We start from the raw sequence: 21,114 nt of genomic DNA, 5'->3' as shown, positions 1-21,114 counted from the left end.
GAGGGAGAAGCAGATTCCCTGCTGAGCAGAGAACCTGATAGACGGGCTCAATCCCAGGACCATCCCCTGTTGCCCATTTTAAAAAAGGGATTGTTGTCATGGTCTCTAGTTGTAAGGGTTCTAAATATGTTCTAGATAAAAATCCTTTGTCAGATTTACACACAGTGAATGTTTTCTCCTAGTCTGTGGTTTGCCTTAAATTGTCTTTATTCTTTTTTTTTTTTAATTTTTATTTATTTATGATAGTCACAGAGAGAGAGAGAGGCGCAGAGACACAGGCAGAGGGAGAAGCAGGCTCCATGCACCGGGAGCCCGATGTGGGATTCGATCCCGGGTCCCCAGGATCGCGCCCTGGGCCAAAGGCAGGCGCCAAACCGCTGCGCCACCCAGGCATCCCAAATTGTCTTTATTCTTAAATTATCTTTCAAAGAGTAGAAGTTCTAGTTTTGATTAAGATTTGATTAATTTTTCTTTTATAGTTAGTGCATTCTGTATCCCTTCGAGAAATCTTTGCCTATCTTAAGGTTGTGAAGATTTTCTCCTGTGTTCCCGTCTTGAAGTTCTCAAGCGTTAGCTTTTACATTTTCGGGTCCATAGTCATTTAAGTATGTTTGCAGACCACATGAGGTCGGGTTGAGGTCCCCCCTCCCCCCCCATGGCCATCCAGTTCTGTGCCATTGTTGGAGAGTTGGTCCTCTCTGCCCTGGATTGCTCAGCAATTTGGTTGGATGTAACACCTCGCATGGGGGTCCATTTCTGGTTCTCCGCACTCCACTGATCCTGGTGCAATACTGCACCGGGACCACACTGTCTCGTTCACTACAGCTTCATGGTAAGTGTTGAAGTCAGATACCATTGCTATGTATTATCAGCGTCATAGGAATATTTTTTTTTATTGTAAAACATAACGTGAAACTAGCCCTCTTAATCATTTTTAAGTGTGCAGCAATGTTAGCTATATGCATATAAGGTCGCTAGGACTTCTCACCTCGCACCACTGAAAGTGTGTACCCATTTGTCTTAATTCAGAGTGCAGTAAACTGAGTGCTTATAAACAAGAGAAAGTTATTCTCCAAGTCCTGGAGGCTGGGAGTCCATGATCACAGTGCCAGTGTGGTCTGCTTCTGGTGGGGCCTTTTCTGGCCTGCTGAAGGCCATCTTCTCCTGTGTCACACATGGTGAAAATAGTGAACAATCTTTTTTTTTTTTTTTTTAAATTTTTTTTTATTTATTTATTTATGATAGTCACACAGAGAGAAAGAGAGAGAGGCAGAGACACAGGCAGAGGGAGAAGCAGGCTCCATGCACCGGGAGCCCGATGTGGGATTCGATCCCGGGCCTCCAGGATCGTGCCCTGGGCCAAAGGCAGGCGCCAAACCGCTGCGCCACCCAGGGATCCCTGAACAATCTTTTTTAAAGGGTGCTGACCCCAGTCATGAGGGCTGCACCCTGGTAACCCACTCACTTCCCAAGGTCCTATCTCCATATACCATCCTATATATAAATTACGGAGGGGAGGGACACATTCAGTCTTGCACCATTAAACCACTCTCCTCTTCCCCAAACCTGGCTACTGCTCTTCTGTGTTCTGTTTCTGATAGTTTGGCTTCTCTCAGTATCCCATATGAGAGAATCATACAGGTTAGTCTTTTTGTGATTGGCTATTCACTTGTCATAGCGTCCTACAGGTTCATCCATGTTGCAGCATATGGTAGGATTTCCTTCTCTGTAAGGCTGAATAATGTTCCACTGGGTGTATACACCACATTTTGGTAATCTGTCCATCCGTCTGTCCATCCATCCATCCATCCACTCATCCATACATCTGTCCATCCTTTCATCCATCTATCCATCCATCTGTCCATCTAAAGTCTGTCCATGAATCTGACCATTCATTCACTTGTCCCTCTGTCCCTCCATCCATCCTCCCATCTGTCCATCCATCTGTCCATGAACACATGGGTGTTTCCACGTCTCAGCTGCTGTGCACAATGCTGTCATGACCATTGGGACCCTGCCGTCAGTTCTGGGAACGTACCCAGGCATGGAATGGCTGGGCCATGTGGTCATCCTATGCTTTGTTTTTGAGGACTGGCCATGCTATTTTCCACGGCAGCTGTACCCACCCCCCACAGTGGTCAGGGGTTCAGTTTTCCTGTATCCTTACCAAGACTCACTGGTGTCTGCTCCTTGGAGAGCAGCTATCCCATGTGGGGGTGAGGTGGGGTCTGCTGGTGGTACTGACCTGCATTTCCCTGATGCTTGGTGCTGCTCAGCACTGCCCTCCTCGCCCCCCCCCCCCCCGCCCCCCGCGGGTCAGCCACCATGTATCTTCTTGGGAGAAGTGGCTGCTCAGGTCGTCTGCCCACTGTGAGTTGGGGTCAGTCCATCTGTGTCTTTGCTTTGGAGGTGGAGCCTTCCACCTGCCACTCTGCCATGGTGCTCTCCCCTTCCTGGGCAGCCATCTCTGTTAGTTGCTTCATTTGCTTCGCTCAAGTCTAAGTTTGATGTAATCCCATTGGTCTACTTTTAGTTTTGTTGTCTGTGCATATAAGAGTATAATTCTAATATTTGCCTCTTATTTTGGAATTCTTTCAAAATCTTTTATTTTTTTTAAAGATTTTATTTATTTATTCATGATAGATACACAGAGAGAGAGAGAGAGAGAGAGAGAGAGAGAGGCAGAGACACAGGCAGAGGGAGAAGCAGGCTCCATGCAGGGAGCCCGACGTGGGACTCGATCCCGGGTCTCCAGGATCACACCCTGAGCTGAAGGCGGTGCTAAACCGCTGAGCCACCCAGGCTGCCCTCAAAATCTTTTAGACGTAGAATCACCTTATCCATGCTTCTCAGGCTGTGGATTGGTTTTTTCCTATAGTTTGATTATATTTTTACTGGTTTCTTTCCTTACCGCTCTTTGTTGCGTCTTGTTATTTCCTCTCATTGGTCTTGTTATGTGTGTCTCACTGAGGACTCCGTGATTTTCCTTCTAGAAAAGGGTTGTGGGTACTAACCATGGTTCAGAGTCTTCAGTATTTCTGAAATTCCTTTCCTTCATTTGGAAGGAAGCTGTGAAGGAGCTGTTGGTGACTGAGCAGCAGGGTCAGTTGGGGAAAGGCAGGGAGGCCGAGACCCCAGGCTGGTGCCCTGTAGTCAGAGGCTGAAGAGCTTTCCCGGGGCAGCTGCCTGGTGCCCCATGATGGTCCGAAGATGGCAGAGGAGGCTGCTCAGTGCTCCCAGGACATAGACTCTGAGGGGTGCTGGCAGGGAGGGGAGGTGCTGTGGACCAGACCAGTGGGGGGCATGGGACAGGTGCAGGTGCAGGCAGTAGGTGAGGTTCTGAGAGCTCAGTCCTGTGGAGCCTGTGACCAGGTGTGGAGCTGGAGCACTGAGGGCAGGTAGTGAGTCCTCTGTGGCAAGAGTGGCCACAGAAAGCGCTTGACAGCCATTTGGAGGTCAGACTCAGCACTGTAGGCTGGGGGACTGACTCAGGTGTGGGGGAAGATGCAGGCCACATGGTGGAAGAGCTTGGTGGGGCTCATGGCCCCTAGCAGTGCATCTCAGAAGAGGAGGAAATCCTGAGTTCACTTCTTTCATCAGAAGATAAAGTAATTGGGAAGCCTGCGTGGCTCAGCGGTTGAGCGTTTGCCTTCAGTCCCACGTTGGGCTTCCTGCATGGAGCCTGCTTCTCCCTCTGCCTAGGTCTCTGCCTCTCTCTGTGTGTCTCATGAATAAATAAATAAAATCTTTTTTTAAAAAAAGAGAGATAAAATAATTGATTTTGTAACCTTACAATATCTACCATGGATTGGAGGTGAATGCTAGAGCATTTCCTGCTTCCTTTTTGGGTAAAAGTTAAAAATGGAGATCCTAAGCCTGTAGTTCTTGCTTTGGAGTCTCCTTTTACATCCCCTTTGGCTCTATGGGATGGGCCTCAGGCTAGATGTCATCTGCGGAAGGCAGGACGCTGAGACCTGCCACTCTGGTGAGTCTCGTGCTGTTGACCACACCAGAGACCTGCTGGTCCTTAGGAACATGGCTGTGTCCAGCATGTGTCATGGTGCTCATGTGCTTCTCACCTGGCTTTTCAGCTGTGGAGAGCCAGAGATGTACCGTACTGTCTCCTGCTGAATGCTCTATGTGGCATTTAATTATGTTACGGTGTTTATTGAATGTAATTTTAACATCTGAATCTGAGAATAAGACTTTGAAGCTTTTGTTATCATGCATCATGGAATTTGTTTCAGTTCACTTCTTAGTAATTCTTTTTATTGTGTTGTATGAAAGTGTCAGCCAGGTCAGATTGGAAACACACGCCCATCCTTGCAGACAGTTTGCAGGGCCCCTGAATTAGGTGGGAGCTCTGAAAATAACCCAAGATTCTGAAAGGGAGGATGCACACATCAGCATCCCACCAATGCCCGGCCTCTACTGATAGCTTCTCCCCTCTTGTCCAGGAGGAGTCTCCTAAATGCACACACCTAGGTCTGCATGCTGTGCTGTGTTATGAGATATGTTTACCAAAACTGAGGCTCTTTCCCAAAACTGGGCAGGGTGCCTGTTCCTTTGGACAGGGAGGATGGGGTGGGTGTCTTTGTCTGGTCATCTCCTCGAAGTTTCATTCTGATCCTCGCACCAAGAGTGGAAGACTCTTGAGGGCCTGTGAAGCCAGGACAGGCCTGGTTAGGTGATAGACCTCAGATGCAGGTGACATTGTATTGGTGTTGTGGGTGCCACTCCATGTTAAGGACAGCCCTTTTGCTTCCTCTTGTCTCAGAGACTCTCCTGTCTTGCTTATGCTAGACCATGGCTACCATGAAAGGCTGTTAGACTCAGCTGCTGGGGATGAGCCCTGCCCACGTGGCAGTACATGGCTTGTCTTATGGCATTCTGCCTCATGAGCTGGTAAGACCCAAGGTGTGGACAAGATTGTTTACCCGCTGCCACCTGTACCCCGGGGAGCTTGAAGAGGGAGTGGCAGCTGGTGCAAGTTCAGTACTGGCCTGGCCAGGTCTTGGAGACGAGACCTGCTGCTGCAGTGGCCCCTCCTTGGCCGGGGCCGGGCTCTTCTGGTTTGTGCTGTCCCGTTGGTGTCTCTGCTCCTGGGAATCCCATGCTCCTCCTTGCTGCACGTGGTGCCTGGCACTTGTCGCTGGCAGTGCCCCTTGGGAGTGGGTCCTTCCCCATCGCTGGGTACCACTCTAAGGGAAGTGTTGGCCTAGTGTGGTTTGTAGCAAAGCAAGACTTCCACAGTGACCTGCTGGTCACCAGGGTGGCCATGCTGTGTGAGCAGCATTTGAGGAGCAGGGCTGGGAGGAGTGTCAGCAACCATTGTCTCTGGAAGGACAGAAGGGCCACAGCGACATGTCATCCCTTCATGGGTCTTTTATCTGTGACGTGTTCTGTAGGGAAAGGTGGTTTTTGTGACTGGGGGCAAAGGAGCATGGTTTGAGAGGAGTTAAGTACGCCCTTGTAGCTTCCTGCTGGTGCTGATGCTCTGACTCATTTGTGCGTCCTCAGCGCCCCTGGGACTACTCTGATTTTGGTCATTTCCTTAACCATTATTCTGGATGAACTTTGGGATTATTCTGTCAGTGTGCCCTTTGGAAAGAATGGAGCTGTATCAGCTCTGGATTTGGGGACAGTTTGCACCTTTCTGTTAGCGTCCTCTTCAGGAACACGAAGGACCCTCCATCACACAGGCCTTCTATGGGCCTTAGTCAGGCTTTTGAGTGCTGGGAGCCAAGGACTTCTGCTTGACAGATGCTGTGAAGGGGTCTGGTCATCCCACACACCAGTGACCTTTCTTCTCCAGGTGCCCTACGAGACCCTGAATAAACGCTTTCGGGCTGCTCAGAAGAACATTGACCGCGAGACAAGCCACGTCACCATGGTGGTAGCCGAGCTGGAGAAGACCTTGAGCAGCTGCCCAGCCGTGGACTCCGTAGTCAGCCTCCTGGACGGTGTGGTGGAGAAGCTCAGCGTCCTCAAGAGGAAGGCCAGTATTGCTTCTGGACCGTTCTGCCTGCCTGCCTCCACACGGGCTGTCACATGGCTTCACAGGCCCAGCCTTACTGTGTGCCCAGGCCATCCCGAAGAGAGGGTGTCTTCTGCAGGAGCTGGGGGCAACCCTGAGTGTGTGGGGAAAGGCGACCCCTCCTGGCTGGCTGTGCTCTGCAGCCTCTCTGAGGCTGGCAGGCTGGCTTCCTGTTCCTGCAGGTCTGGCTTCAGGGGGTTCCACATGCAGATGGGAGGCAAATGAGTTGTTATTTTTAGAATTTCACCTCAGAACTTCATGGAGAGTTTTTCATTTCTGGGAGAGGTAGGTAGAGTGCAGTACTGTGCCTCTGAACAACCCAAAGAATGCCACAAGGTATTTTAAAACATCTTACTGAATGTATCAAAGGGCTTGTTAAAACACAAAGCTTATCATCAGAACCCAAGGTCAGGGGCCCGGAGGAGAGAAGCCCCCCCTCCCGCCCCTGCCCCCACCTGGCTGCCCGTGGGGCTGCACTGGGCCCCATGACTGGGGCCAGCCAAGGTGGGGAGGCTAGGGTGGGCAGTGGGGCCCGGTAGAACTGCCTGTCAGGTAAGGGCAAGCCAAGACCCCTCCTCTTCAACATAGTGTCCGTGGCCCTGGCTGGTGGTGCCTCCAGGCACCAGGCACAAGAAACGTACGTCTCAGGTGGAGGACACCATCAGAGCATCACGTTGGTGACGTAGGGTCACCAGGTTCAAAGGATGCCACAGCTGAGGTGTAGCAGAAACAACACACACCACACAGAGTTCAGATACCACCCTCTACTGCATCTAAAGATTAAATAGCTGAGAATATTTACAGGGAACAGAAAGCATGAAGTAGGATTGAGAGTTTAAAATAAACCAAATAAAACTCAAAGTATAAATAACTGAAAATGAAAAACTCAGATGTTGCCTTATAACAAACTTTTTAGCATTTAATAATCAGAGCTAAAGAGAGAATTTGTGAGCTGGAAGGTAGGTGTGAAGAGATTATCTAGAATACAGCAGAGAGGGATCCCTGGGTGGCGCAGCGGTTTAGCGCCTGCCTTTGGCCCAGGGCGCGATCCTGGAGACCCGGGATCCAGTCCCGCGTCGGGCTCCCGGTGCATGGAGCCTGCTTCTCCCTCTGCCTGTGTCTCTGCCTCTCTCTCTCTCTCTCTCTCTCTGTGACTATCATAAATGAATGAATGAATGAATGAATGAATGAATTGTATTAAAAAAAAAAAAAAGAATACAGCAGAGAGTGCTAAAAAGACAGAGATACCTAACAGAGTGGGAAGCCTCAGAGACCAGAGCTCTGTGACCTCAGTCAAGGGGGATGGCACAGGAGCAAGAGTGCCCAGATTTTCAGAACTGATGGAAGTCACCAGTTCAGAGTCCTAGATAGGATAAATAAATCTACCTAGGATTTCACATCACTAAACTGAAAAGAGAGAAAAATCTTGAAAACGCTGGAGTAAGAAAACCAGTTCCAAAAGAGCAGCAGGTACCCTGGCAGCAAGTGGAAGGTAGAGGGGAGTGGCATTTGCTTGAGGATGCGGGCCGGCCAGAGTGCTGGGTGTGTGCTGTGCATTGGCCCCTCCAGCCAGGCATGACACCCACACCTCAGTGAAGGAAATTACGAATCCGGCTCCTTGTGGTGCTGGCCACACGTCAAGTAGTGGAGAGCCAGCTGCTATCCGGGACAGTGCTGACACAACATTTCTACAGAGCCATGTTCATTTTGAACAAACTTGACTTTGAGGGAGAAAGGAATATAAAAGATGGAAAGTCAAAAAATAATAACATCGTTTAATTAACTAGGAAGCCATGACAAATTTAAAATCATACGTATATGGTAGCATAGCCCCAGACTACATAAAGAAGTACCATCTCTGAAGAGAAGGTGCAAGTGCACAGAGCGGTAGGTGTGAGGTAACAACAGGTGTAGCCAAACCTGGGTGGCGCTGGGGTGGGGGTGGGGTGGGAGGACAGCTCTCCCATTTGCTTCTGTCACCGAGTGCGGGGACATCCCCTCCTTTTCGCCTGATTTTTCCTTGCCTCCTGTTGGTGAGTGTTCCAGGTCGGGGCAGCCTGGTCACTGTCCTATCCTGAGCAGTCTCTGCTATGTGTCTCAGGCGGTGGAGTCCATCCAGGCGGAGGATGAGAGTGCCAAGCTGTGCAAGCGCAGGATTGAGCACCTCAAAGAGCATAGCAGTGACCAGCCCGCAGCAGCCAGCATGTGGAAGAGGAAGCGCATGGACCGCATGATGGTGGAGCACCTGCTGCGCTGTGGCTACTACAACACAGCCGTGAAGCTAGCCCGCCAGAGCGGCATCGAGGTGGGCATGCACTCGGGGCCTCTTGTCACCTCCCCAGGGCTGGGCCATCCTGGAATGTGCCAGTTCGCTGCGAGCTGTGCAAGCTAGCACTTTGGAGAGCAGCTCTTGGGATTGGGTAGAAAGGGCTAAACCCTTCTTGCAAAGGTGATCCAGATCCAGTGGTTGAACTAAGGTGACGACTCAGGGTGCTTCTCATTTGGCAACATGTTATTATGAGGAAGAACGCAGAAGGGAACTTTTCCCATTCTATATTTATATACCAGGTGTGTTCCTGTGATTGTTTTTACTGGTGTGAGATCTTTTTTCCAGGGTGGGGTGCGTTTTCCATCTGTCTGTCTTTAGTGGTACCTATGATACAGGTGTAGGAATGGACAATGCTCTGACCTTCAGTGCACGTGCAAGCCAGGCAGCTTGGAGCTTCAGAAAGAAGGCTGCTTGGCAGTGGCAAAGGCATCCTGGCATGGGGTAGAGGTCACCCAGTGCTCTCATTCCCTGTACCAGGGCTTCACAGACCCATGTGCACCTTTCTCTAGTCTTCAGGCTGGTTTAGCTGGGAGCTGCCTCTCTGCTGTTGGGTAGTGTCTGCCTCCCCAACCCTGGTCTCCACCCTGTACCCAGAGATCCCTCACCCTGTCTTCCTTCCCTATCTAGCACGACCAGCTTGTACCTGATTGACCAGCTCTCTTGACCTTGTGTATGCTTGGCACAGCCTGTTCATCTGCAGTAGTCATTTGGGTGCTCACAGATACCCCATCCCTTTTTTCCCTGCTACTGTGAGGCTGTGGCCAAATGTTCCTAGCTTGGAGGAATGTGTGCTTTGAGGGGGAGAGAGGCATGAGGTCAAACAGGATTGTTTACAGGGGTGCATAGGGTAGAGGGGCAGGAGGGCTAGTGATTTTCAGAAAGTTGGTTGGGGTGGGTTTGCAGAGATGAGAGGAAGCTCCCAGGACAGACCTGGGAGCTGCCCTATACTAAGATGGGGGTCTGAGCACCTGCAGAACTCATAGAGTGGGGCTTCCCCTTGACTGAGATGGGTGCGGGGTAGGGAGGGGAGAGGTTGAGTTCAATAGGCTCACTCTGGTTGCTCTGTGAAGAACAGAGTATGGGGGCCATAGGTAACTCAGGAGGCTGTCCTGTGTGATTCAAGGTAATGGGGGTGGTCACACCTCAGATATCTTGTAAAGGGGGCACTGTGAGATTTCCATGTGGAACCTCCAGCTTCACAAGTATGTATAGAAATTAAGGTTGCTTCTAGAAGCAAGCAGAAGAGGAACCTCACGCCCTTGGGGGTGGGGTGAGGGCTTCTGACAGGATGGGGTGCTGTCACCAATGAAGAGGCTGATATATCAGGTTCATTAACATTTAAAACTTCTGTTTGTCAAAAGATGCCATGAAGAGAGAGTCCATGGGGTCAGCCCAGATGGGGGTTGTGTGCCTCACCACTCGGAGCCTCGGTCTTGGTGGACAAGCATATCCTTGCTGGCATCTCTGGCCCTTCTGAATTAGAAATCACAGTGCTGGAATCTCACGTGGGGCGGACACCTGGTAGTCTGGCATCATTTCCAGCTGTGGTGTGTGTGAGCCATGTTGTCCCACCTCCGGTCATCTGGTTTAACACCCCAAGGTCTATGAATATCTGAGAAACATCAGCAGGAGAAAGATGTCAGAGGCCAGACCCTGAGGCCTTACAGACCAAGGACCCTGAGGCACAGGCAGAAGAGCAAAACTGAAAACTAGAGATGGGAAATAAGGAGAGAAAGATGACCCTCATATAGGAGACCTAGCATTTTCCTGTGGGAAGGTTCTAGAAAAGTGAAAATGCCAGAGAGATGGTTCACAAGAGCAGCTGACCTCTGAAATGATGTAGGGCCAGGGTGCTGGCTGCGGTGCCCAGCACTCCCTGTCAGGTCCCGTGTCAGAAGGGTAAAGTATGGGGGTGGGAAGGGCCAAGGAATGCAGGGTCAGTCCTGCCCCTGTCTGACCTGGCTGCCCCAACAGGCTGGCAGTCAGGATGTGGGGCCAGCAGAGCCTCGTGGGGTCTCTGGCCATGTGAGGTTGGGGATCTGTCTGGGAGCCCTTGTGTGACCCACCCCAGACTGCCCATTGTTGAGCTGTGGTACAGTGTGCCGACCGGACATCTCACAGCCCTTGCCTTCTGTTCAGGGGCTCTCCTGCCCTTAACCAGCTATTACTTATCCATGGCAAGACACCGAGCAGTAACTCTGCTGGCCTTTGGTTGCCACATAATGGCACTCTGATTAGTATTTTTTTCTTGTTCACTATGAATGTCTAGTTTTAACTGTGGCATTGTTAGCCATAATGTACTTCTTGCCATGTAAACAAAAGTTTCTGGCTTTCACCATGGTTACTTTTATACTTGAAACTTCGCGTCTTATGCTGTACTCACCAGAAGGACTGTGTTCCTTCTCCAGACACTGCTTCTGGGAGAAGCAGGACACGGCTGTGGCTGCATAGACATGCAAGCCCTGTAGTGAGCCGGCCCCTAACTCAGTTGGCCCCAGGCAGACCTTTGGTGGAGGCATTGTGGCAAGAAAGCTGCCATGTGCTGTGCTTCCCCGTGCTGAGGTGCTCGGCGTGAGGCCTGAGAGTCACTGGAACATACCTGAAGAGAATTCAAGGGAATTTTTTGTGTTGGATGTTACCCCTCCTTTCTCTGAGAAACTGAGCTTTAGTAACCATGTTTGCTGTAGTCATTCCAGATGGGAGAGAAATTTATCCTTTGAAATTTGTTTCCTTCAAATTGCTCCCCCTCCTCTGGCGGCATACAAGCATGGTCCTCTCTTCCCCGCCTCCGTGGCAAGGAGGTTGTGCTCTGACCTTTTGTTGGGGATTTAAGGCCCTGAGCACCCTGTGGATGTTGTGACCCTGGGTCCCTGCTCTGCTTGGATCCTCCAGAGCTCAGCAAATGTGACTCCATAGGCAGCAGAGAAAGGGAGAGAGTAAACAGGGAGGCAGAGACAGCCCTACCCATCCAGCCTTGCTGCTCCTTCTCACAAATCTCATTCACGTACATCTTTGGAGGGAACAAAACAGTGAGGGTATGGGTTGCTGGGGTTCCCAGGTTTATCGTGAAGGGTAAAATGGATTCAGGCCTCTGCTTGGGGCCCCTAAGGGTCTGGGTTGGGGCTTTGGTTTGGGATAGTCTTCCACCTGTGCTGGGGATACTGTATCCTACTTAGTGCAGTGCAGGCCCTGGCCAGTGTGCAGACATCCGCCCGCTGTGGGCCTGCCCCTTGTCCCAGGGCCCCTCAACCTGGAGGAGCAGCTGGAGGAACTGCCCAGGTGGGGTATGCTGGAGGGGGGCATCCAGGGGTGCAGGGAGAGGGGAGCCCGGGAGGGTCCGGGCGTCCAGTGCTCTGAGCGCACACTGCTTCCTTCCCCTAAGGACTTGGTGAACATCGAGATGTTCCTGACGGCCAAAGAAGTGGAGGAGTCCCTGGAGAGGCGCGAGACTGCCACCTGCCTGGCCTGGTGCCACGACAACAAGTCCCGTCTGCGCAAGATGAAGGTGTGCAGGCTCGCAGGGCGGGGCGGGGCAGGGGCGGGGCCGGCACCTGCCCGGAACCCACGCGCCTGTACCTGTGAGTTTGGAGTTCTGTGCTTCGGGGTCAGAGGGTGGGGTTGTTGGGTTTGGTGTGGGTTCAGGATTTTTGTTTTGGTTGCAGTGTTTGGGTTTTAGGTAAAATCCCTGAAAAGTGCACCCCCTTCTGCATTATGGTTTGGCCATGTGTTCTGAGCATGAGGTTCTGAAGGAGCGAGGTGCCGACTGCCTGCGTGTGCTCAGCTTGTTAGCTGCTGCTGGGTCTGTCCTGCCCCTAGTCCCTTGGTCACTGATAGAGGAAGGCCCCCTCCAGAAGCCTTGTCCATCGGGCAGAGTTCTAGGCTGGGATACTCTCCAATACAGCTGTTCTTGAGACCCACAAGCAGCTTCACGGATTGACACTTAATCATAAATTATAGAATCTAAACATGCTTACTGATAGGTGTTGTCACCATGGGGCTTGCAGAAATGTTTAACTTCAATTAACCTTCCCCTGCCTCCGTTAGAAAAACTGTTTGTTTTCTGTTTTCTAAACCGAGCACCTTTAACCTCTCCCCGGTTGAGCTTGTCATGTGCACATAGTCACCAGCCAAGGGTGACGCTCTCTGCCACTCAGGGCCGCCAAAGCGAGCACGACGTGAAGACGGGACGGAAAAGTAGAGTGGCCAGTGGCTCCCCTAAAGAGAGTGAGGATCTTGGTATGGAAACCATAAAAGGAAAGCCAGAATTGGTATGTAACACTCACCCTGCTCTCCTGCTGCAGCCCCCATAGCTGTGCCGCACAGTGGGAACCCCGTCACAAGGAAAGTAGGCTTTCCATCCCGACAGGTAGTTTCTGCAAGCCCTGGTACCTCCAGACAACACTGCTGCTTGGCGAGGGCACAGCCACACAGGCCGGGTCCAGGCGGGGCCTCGCAGCTGCTGTGGGAGTGGGGTGGGCAGGCGGCCGAATCCATGGATAGCAGATTCCTGTTACCTGGCCATTTAACTGGAGAGACAAGCTAATGACACAAAAACGTGCTTGTTACAAAATATCAGCTGAGCAGGGTAGGGCACCAGAGTGGCCATACAGCGTGCATATGTGTGTGTACACATGGGAGCTCACACATGCAGGCTGGGGGGGGCGGGGACAGGAGCTTGACGACAATGGATCATTCACAGCAGTCATGAGATTCTAGGCAAGAAAAGAAACTTTGAGACCCATGTGTCCTGTGGTTAGAAAATATTTCTAAGACCACAGGTGTGCTGAGTGAATATCTGTTGCATCAAGTCCCATCTCCAGAGCTTATGGACAGTTGAAGCAACAGTGTATGTGCTGCGTGTCAGGAAAGCTGGATGGGTCACAAATGTGCAAGCGCCAGGCCTTTTGCAGGTAGCACATGAAGAATGTATTCAGCCCTCAGTGCTTGGCATGATCACCTGGAGTCATGGTATTTTATGTTTGAGTCTAAGTACCTAAGTTTAGTACATACGTACTTGCTTGTTAGTGAACTGTTTGGAAGGTGACCTGCTAGAACAGAGCTGTTAAGATATTAGAACATGTTTAAACATGTCAGTTGTGTAAAGCTGTAGCATGTCGTTTACTATGACCTTGTCCATCTAGAATGTCCACCTGGCGGCTCCCTCCTGGTGTCCCCTGAGTGCAGAAGCGGCAATCATCAGCTGCCCTGGGGAGGCAGGGCATCTCCCCACTGGTCTCTGCCTCGTGGCCTCTTGGTCTGGCCTTGAAAGGGAACTCATCACTGGGGCTGGGGCCTCCTTTCTGTCTGCTGGTCTGTGGCATGCCTGCCACTCAGCACATGGCATCTCCTCCATCCACTTGGGTGTCAGGACAGACTGCTGCTTTGGTGCAAAGGGCAGGGGAGGAGGGGCCAGGCCAGGAAAACATGCCTTGCTCTGAGGACCTGTGGTGTGGACGTTTTGGGCACCAGCTGGGGGGCTCTCTGCACCTTCACCTCTGACAGCCTGGTAGGCTCCAAGGTAGGTCACATCAGCCAGCGCGCCACCCTCATGTCCATGGAACAGGGCAGGGGCTTGGTAGAGGGCACGGTCTCGCAGTCTGGCTGCAGTGCTTCATGGGAATGCCAGTGTGCACGCACGGAGGCTCGGGTAGGAAATTCCACTATTGGCACACGAGTGTAAGAGTTAGATGTTTGGGGTCTGACCGATGGACTTGCCGTGTAGAATATCTGTCCACGTCATCTTGTGACTCAGATACTGTGGAAGGCAGGATGGCAAATGAGTGGAAAACGCAGAGATTTTTCTCTTGTTCTATTAATTCTACATATTCTGTTTCTGATTGGAAACACTGAGTGTTTTCTGAGACCATGTTGGAGACATTATGGTTTAAATTACCATCTTTGTAAGATCCAATTTTTTGTCTTAAGTTACAAGAGTTCACTTTGCCTGCCTTCCCATCCCCAGCCACAAGAGTTTGAACTCAGATTAGACGTTGCTAGGATAGCAGAGTTAGCATCCATACAAATGACCCCACTGGTGGCACTCTGTTAGCGTCTCCTCAGAACCCCGTGTGAAGTTGTTGGACGGATGCCTATCAGACACGGAGCTACCTGGCATAGCAGCACCTCCCCGCCTGGCACCATCTCCTAGCAGCTGCTATCCCAGACTTGTCATACTCCAGCGCCCTCCTCAGATCCTGGGGCTTCCACTTTCTGCTGTGACCAACTCTCCAGCTCTGTGTGCCTCCTGTCCTACCCACTCTTGCCAGGGTCTTTGAACTGTCAGGCTCTTCCTCTGCCCCGAATATTCCCCCCAGGTGTCCCACTACGGACGGTCCCCACCTCACCCTCACCCCAAGAGTCCTCACCCAGTCCCGGCTCAGGGACCTGGGTTCCCTCACCTGCTCCACTCCTGTTGCTCCTGCTCACACTCTGTGAGGAACCACCTTCCCGCCTCCTCCCACTGGGTGTCAGGCCCCAGGTCGGGGCTAGCCTCCATCTCCCAGAGCAGGTGGAGGTGGGATGCCTCATGGAATTCTGAGGCCAACGGAGGCAAGGTCCTTCTGGCTGAAGTTGCCAAATACAGTTAAAGGAAGGGTCTGAGTGCGTGCCCACGTGCTTTTACGACTTCATGACAGTGAAACAATCCAGAGAGCTGCTTTGTCCTCATGAAGGGAAGGAGACTTGTCTTCATGGGGTCACTTGCTTCACCTGGGAAGTCGTGTCCCACGCCCCCCTGAACTGCTGACAGCCTGCAGCATCCTCATGGTGATGCGTGGCTGCTGCTTACCCTCGGGTGAAGCCTGGCTGCCCACCCATGCCCGTGCCTGCCTGTCCCGCCATTCCCAAGCCTAGCCCATGGGTTTCACTCAGGGCCATCGGCCCCCGGGTGCAGCACTGCTTCTGCTGTGCTTGGAAGGCTGAGCCCGCGTGCATCACAGCCAGGAAAGTTGACTGTGGGCTGAGATGACAGTTTTATTATCAGACCCATCTCCCTGGTGGCTCTAAGCTTCCTTGGCGGGGTGTGCAGTGTCCAGCTGGTCTGGTGGGGTCAGCCTATGGGCATGGCTCTGGTGACTCTCCCCAAGCCTTGTCTTGTCTTTACCCCCAGAGCTGCCTGGAGTTCAGCCTAAGGATTCAGGAGTTCATTGAACTCATCCGGCAGAACAAGAGACTAGACGCCGTGAGGTACGTAGAGAGGGGCTCACGGTTCTTACCAGGGAGCAGACTGCCTTCTTGACTTTGATGGGACAGGCCTCATAGGCTCTGGGGGATGAAGCATGGAGTGTCCAGCAGGTCTGCCCTAAATTGGCTGGGCCCTGCCTGTGAGGAGCAGGGTGCTGACGCCTGGCACCCAGGCTCCATTCTATCCAGTACACTCAGGGGGTTGGCTCTGTCTCTGGAAATTGGATGGGGAGTCATTGCAGAACTGGGAGAGCTGGACTGTCTCTGGGTTCTCTGGGGCTGTGCGGGGAAGGGGGGGCGTTTTGATAATTCGTGCCATGGGGTGTGGGTTGATGTACACCAGGGTCGCTTGTAAAGGCTTGGACAGGTGCCCTTTTCAGTTGGGTCAATGCCTCTGGATGTTTTCTGAATGGGATTCTGTGCTGGGTGCCTTGAGCCAAGTCCCCGTCTCTGTTCCTTTGAGGAAGGGGGTCCTGCTGAGCTGAGGTCCTGACAGACCCTGGCCCAGGTCACAGAGGTGGGGCTCATTTGGCACTGAGGCTTTGGCATATGCTGAGCACAAATTCTTAAAGGTAAAAAAGCAAACTCAAACGACCCAAAATGTTTTCTAGACATGCAAGAAAGCACTTCAGTCAGGCTGAGGGGAGCCAGCTGGACGAGGTCCGCCAGGTCATGGGCATGCTGGCCTTCCCACCAGACACACACATCTCCCCGTACAAGGTAACCTGTGCCTGTGGGCCCTCGGGGCTGGGGAGGACCTGGTCTGTGGTTGTGCTCCTGCTTGGGGTGTGACACACACTGTACTGGGCTTTGGCCCTGGCATTTCCGCTTTGCCAGTAAGAAGTTTGGATCAGAACAATGCACAAGAGGCTGCAGCCTTGAGTGCCTCACCTGTTGCCCTCACCTTTCTCTCCCACTGCCAGTGTCCTTCCTGACCTCTGCCATCTCTTCCAGGGTTTGTTCTCCCCTGCTCCCCTTGGCCTTGTGGGTCCGTGCAAGGATCTGGGTGGGGCGTCATCATGCAGCATCACTGGCCAGCCCACTCGGCTTTGCCGGGCAGGGCCTCTGGCTTCTTGAAACCAGGTGACAGCTGGAAACCTTTGGAAACCTAGGGCAGCCCTCACAATCTCTCATCTGCCTTTGGGGTCCTTCCCTTGTCTTGAAAGATGTCCTGTGTTCTGAGCTGAAGAGCTCCAGTTCCTGGAGAACCTAGGAATTGGGATAGCCTTCCCTCATTCCTTCTGGCTCCTCCCGCTTGGGGGTCCTTGGCCATCAGCCCTTGGTCATGTCCACACTGTTGTCCTTAGAAAGCCTCACTCGGCCACACCCATGGTGTTCTTTCTGGGGCGGCTTTCTCGTGGTTTGCAACACAGACGGGAAGTTTCCAAATCGTCAAGTCCTGCTTTGTTTAGATGAGCAGCTCCATCCCTACGTCATTTTTCTGTTCCCATGTTTTACTGTAAATGTGTCCAGAGAAGCCAGGCACACCTTTATTACTTGGCCTAGGGACAGTGTCAGTCCTGTTTCTGGTGTGCTTGTGCATTAATGCTGCCTTCCCCATGACTCCTGCACGATGCCACCCTGCTCTGCAGGCTGGGGCTCCTCCCGCTGCATGGGCTCTGTTTAGCCACACCCCCACGCTCTCCCAGCTGTGGCCACACCTACAGGTCCACCCTTGGTTTTTTGTTTTCGTGTGTCTGGGGTGCTATGACAATCCCAGACTCAGAGGCTGCTTTCCACTGTTTGGAGTCAGGAAGCCCGAGATCAGGGCCTTGGCAGGGTTAGAAGAAGCCCTCTTCCTCCTCTGTTTTTACAAGGAAACTAGTTCCCGAAGACCCCACCCTTGCGACCCCATGTGCCTGTAGGTCCACACCTGACCCCATCCATAGTGGGAGATGCTCACCCATGATGTGGCTGTCCTGGAGGAGGAGTGAAGGAAACCGCCTTCTCTGTGGGCTGAACTGGGCTTGTTCCCTGAGCCTTGATGGTGGGCTCTGCCCAAGGCCCACCTGCCCCTGTGGTTTTGTGGGCATCAGCACCTGCCAGGAGGCCCAGCTGAGCTCCCGATGGCTGGAACACTTGGCCACAGGCCTTCTGCGAGGCATCTGGAAGCTTCTCCACCCCAATGGGACTCACATAGTTCTTTGGTATCAGGGATGTCCTGTAATAAATCCTCGGGTCATGGAGATTCTGCAGGAATGAACGTGAACTTGGTTTAACTGACAGCGTCTACAGTTTCTCCTCTGTGCTCTGGAGAAGGTTTGTGAGAAGTGCAGAAAAGGGCCTCCCTAGAGAGTGAGATGCCCACTCAGGGTGCATCTGTAGAGCATGGGCCAGTCCTCACCAGATATGCCTCATGATGGCATGCTGCTCTCCACTGCCTAAGGACTGGACAGCTGACCCCCTGGGAGGCACTGTGGCAGCGTGGAAGAGAAGCCATGGCAGCCATCAAGGCTGTTGGCGTAGGCACCGCCTACAGCCACACAGCCTCTTCACTATGGACATGGACAGCCAGGGTGCACACACAGGGGAGGGCCCAGGAAGGGAGCCCGGGACGCTGCAGGAATGTGCCGATGCAGTGCCATGCCATGCTGAGGGGACAGAGCCCTTGCCCTCAGCCCCTTGTGGCAGGAAGTCACAGGTGTGTCTGCCTGGGTCACATGACAAGCAGGACGAAGTGCTCTGGTCAGGGAGAGGTGGCTGCACCGGAGTCCCAAGGCCAAGGGTCGCAGGGGGTGGGGTGTGTGGAGCCCTGGAATGTGCGCTGAATCCTTTGTGGCTTTGCTTTGACAAAAATAACACTAAAGACCTGTTTTTGTAATGTTGGAGTTAAGCGTGATGTCTGCCCTAAGCCCTGTGGTGCTCCCCTGACCCCGCACCTCCTCCCCTCCAGCCTGTGTTGACTTTGCATCTGGGAAGCTTTGGGACACACAATGACCAGGCTCAAGTCCTGTCCCGAGGTTCTCCAGCCTCCAGGCAGGGGCTGTTCTGGCCCAGCAAGTTACTTTCTGGAGTGAGACTGTTCCCCCAAAGCCTCGGTGCTTTGACCCGTGCTGAGCCATCCTTCTGCCCACTGACTCCCCCTCTTGCCAGGAGGCCACCGGACCCCCACCCTTTAGCGTCTGTGTCTGTGCAGGATACATCAGCGGTCCGTTAAGCAGACTTGGGAGTCCAGGCTGTGGGCACCTCGCATTGTTCTCCAGTGGGCGCCCGTCAGTTCGGGGGGCTGTGGTTTCTGTTGCCTTTCACCTGCATGGAAACAGTTTGTTGTTTGCTTTTGGTGGGGACGGCAGTGTGCTTCCATGAACCGTCCCCCTCAGTGTCCCCAACATGCTTCTGCCCTGTCTCTTCCAGGACCTGCTGGACCCGGCCCGGTGGCGGATGCTCATCCAACAGTTCCGATATGACAACTACCGGCTGCACCAGCTGGGGAACAACTCTGTGTTCACCCTCACACTGCAGGCTGGCCTCTCGGCGATAAAGACACCGTATCCTTCTGGCGGCCAGGGGCTCCCATGTGCCCTTTCCGACCTGAGGCTCCATCTGGGGTAGCCGGGGTGGTTCACAGGGCTGTAGAGACCTTTGCACCCTGCACACTGAGGCTTCACTCCCCACACACTGCTGGGCACATTGCATGATGACCACAAGGCCAATGTTGGCTTCCTTTCTGGCAGCTGGGACTGGGCGCCATTGGGAACAGTTTCCCAGGGTGATTCCTGAGAATTTGCTCCAACTTCTGTTGGTCTGTGCCCCAGCTGCCTCCGGCCGAGTGTCTCCTCTTATTTCCAGATGCATGTGGTGGCACCACAGCAGCTCCCCTGCCATCAGAGCTGTGGGGTTCTGACCACAGCTCCCAAGGGTCCCCCCTGAGTGTGACACCTGGGCCCCTGCGGACCCTGGGCTGTCTGCTTTAGTGGCCATCTGCATGATGGGACCCGCCCTGAGGGGCACAGGGCAGCAGGGGTGCCTTCCACCACCGCACAACCCTTCCTTGACCTGAATGCAGACAGTGCTACAAGGAGGACGGCAGCTCCAAGAGCCCCGACTGCCCCGTCTGCAGCCGCTCCCTGAACAAGCTGGCACAGCCCCTGCCCATGGCCCACTGTGCCAACTCCCGCCTGGTCTGCAAGATCTCGGGTGACGTGATGAATGAGAACAACCCGCCCATGATGCTGCCCAACGGCTACGTCTACGGCTACAATGTGAGGAGCCACAGGGGCCACATGGGGGAAGGCCAGGGTGGGACAAGGGCAAGAGGTGTGGTCTGGGAATGTGGGGGGAGGCATGAGGGGATGCCTGGCAGTCCTAAGTGTGCACCAGGTATCTGCGGGGTGTGGGGTGTGGGGCACGGTTGCTGGGCATGGGGTGTGGGCTCCAGGTTTGGGCCTGAGGGGCAGGTCTTGGCCCCGGGTACGGAGGACTCAGACCTGTGCTGCCCCTGGAGAGTGGAGGTGGTGGGGACCAGGAGGTGGTGTGCACGAGGGAAGCCGAGCCCCCCACCCCCCACAGCGGTGGGTGGGTGGCTGCGTGCCCTCATGCCCCCTCCCCCCACATTGTGTTCAGTCTCTGCTGTCCATCCGCCAAGATGACAAAGTCGTTTGCCCGAGGACCAAAGAAGTGTTCCACTTCTCCCAAGCCGAGAAGGTGTACATCATGTAGGCTGGGCCGCCCCGCGTGCCCCTGCCTGCCTGCGTTTCTGTTTCTTGCGACCAAAGATCAGTGAGCGACGATGGGTACTCCAAGGAAGGGAGGGTCGGGTCCGTACGCCCGTGCTAGGGGACAGCCATGCCGCTGCTAGGACTCCGAAGCGCGTGAGCTACTGGACGCCTTCCCCTTTCAGAGAGACCTTCCCGCCGCCGAGGGAGCTTCGGCCGCTTGGGAAACAGGAGTTGGTGATTTCCCGCGCCCCCGACCCCGCCTCCGCCCGCCCTGGTGGCCGTCCTCAGCTGGGCCCATGGGGCTGCACCTGTGCCGCCGCCAGGCGGGCTTAGGGTGTGCTAGGTTCAATGTCACGTCATTCGTGCCGCCTTATTTCCTGCTTGAGAATGTATTCACGTGGAAATCCACTGGACCGAGTTCTGCAGAGGCCTTGCCGACGGCTCCGTAACTGTAGAGCGAATGCTGTTCGTTACAGAAACTAGTAGTTCAGTCCAAGTAACCACCGATGACTTTTCAAATCCAATGAACCATTGTAGTTTACACAAAACCATACCGTAGAGGTTTGTATTTAGCGCTTATTTTTGCATGTTGATGTTGATTAGCTAATAAACTGTAAATGTAAAACCTGTTAATAAAAGGGTTTTCTATTTCTTATGTCTGTGTGAGGTGGAAGCTGCTGTGCATTCTAACACCCTCTCTGTGTCTGCTCACCCCAGACCCCTTTAGTCCTGCCCCAGGAGCCCCTGGCAGGGTGGGTCCTAGGGCTCCCCGGAGCAGCCCCTGCAGCTCTGCTGTGATAACAGTTGCACCCATGTGTGCCTCATCCCAGAGCCCTGCTCCAGCAGTACTCTGCTTCAGGGGATGCGAGGGTGGCTGGGCCTGCTGAGTGGGCTCTCCCCTGACTCGC

General features: G+C 53.4%; 1 protein-coding gene across 2 annotated transcripts in view; it reads left to right on the top strand.

Moving 5' to 3' along the window:
- Positions 1 to 20,861, top strand: part of MAEA (macrophage erythroblast attacher, E3 ubiquitin ligase) — a 36,187-nt gene extending 15,326 nt beyond the window's left edge. The window contains exons 2-10 of one of the 2 annotated variants that reach the window (XM_038533304.1): positions 5,816 to 5,998; positions 8,139 to 8,342; positions 11,749 to 11,871; positions 12,521 to 12,634; positions 15,475 to 15,551; positions 16,160 to 16,268; positions 18,903 to 19,036; positions 19,555 to 19,750; positions 20,112 to 20,861. In XM_038533304.1, coding sequence (XP_038389232.1) covers positions 5,816 to 5,998; positions 8,139 to 8,342; positions 11,749 to 11,871; positions 12,521 to 12,634; positions 15,475 to 15,551; positions 16,160 to 16,268; positions 18,903 to 19,036; positions 19,555 to 19,750; positions 20,112 to 20,207 — 1,236 coding nt within the window. In that variant the 3' untranslated portion in view covers positions 20,208 to 20,861. The remainder of the gene's footprint in view (positions 1 to 5,815; positions 5,999 to 8,138; positions 8,343 to 11,748; positions 11,872 to 12,520; positions 12,635 to 15,474; positions 15,552 to 16,159; positions 16,269 to 18,902; positions 19,037 to 19,554; positions 19,751 to 20,111) is intronic. The other variant, XM_038533305.1, reaches the window with a different exon arrangement.
- Positions 20,862 to 21,114: the final 253 nt, after the last annotated feature.

This window comes from Canis lupus, chromosome 3 (assembly GCF_011100685.1).
Source record: "Canis lupus familiaris isolate Mischka breed German Shepherd chromosome 3, alternate assembly UU_Cfam_GSD_1.0, whole genome shotgun sequence".
Taxonomy (NCBI): Eukaryota; Metazoa; Chordata; class Mammalia; order Carnivora; family Canidae; genus Canis; species Canis lupus.
The sequence above is the reverse complement of the archived record's forward strand: the minus strand, read 5'-3'. Positions and strand labels throughout refer to the sequence as shown.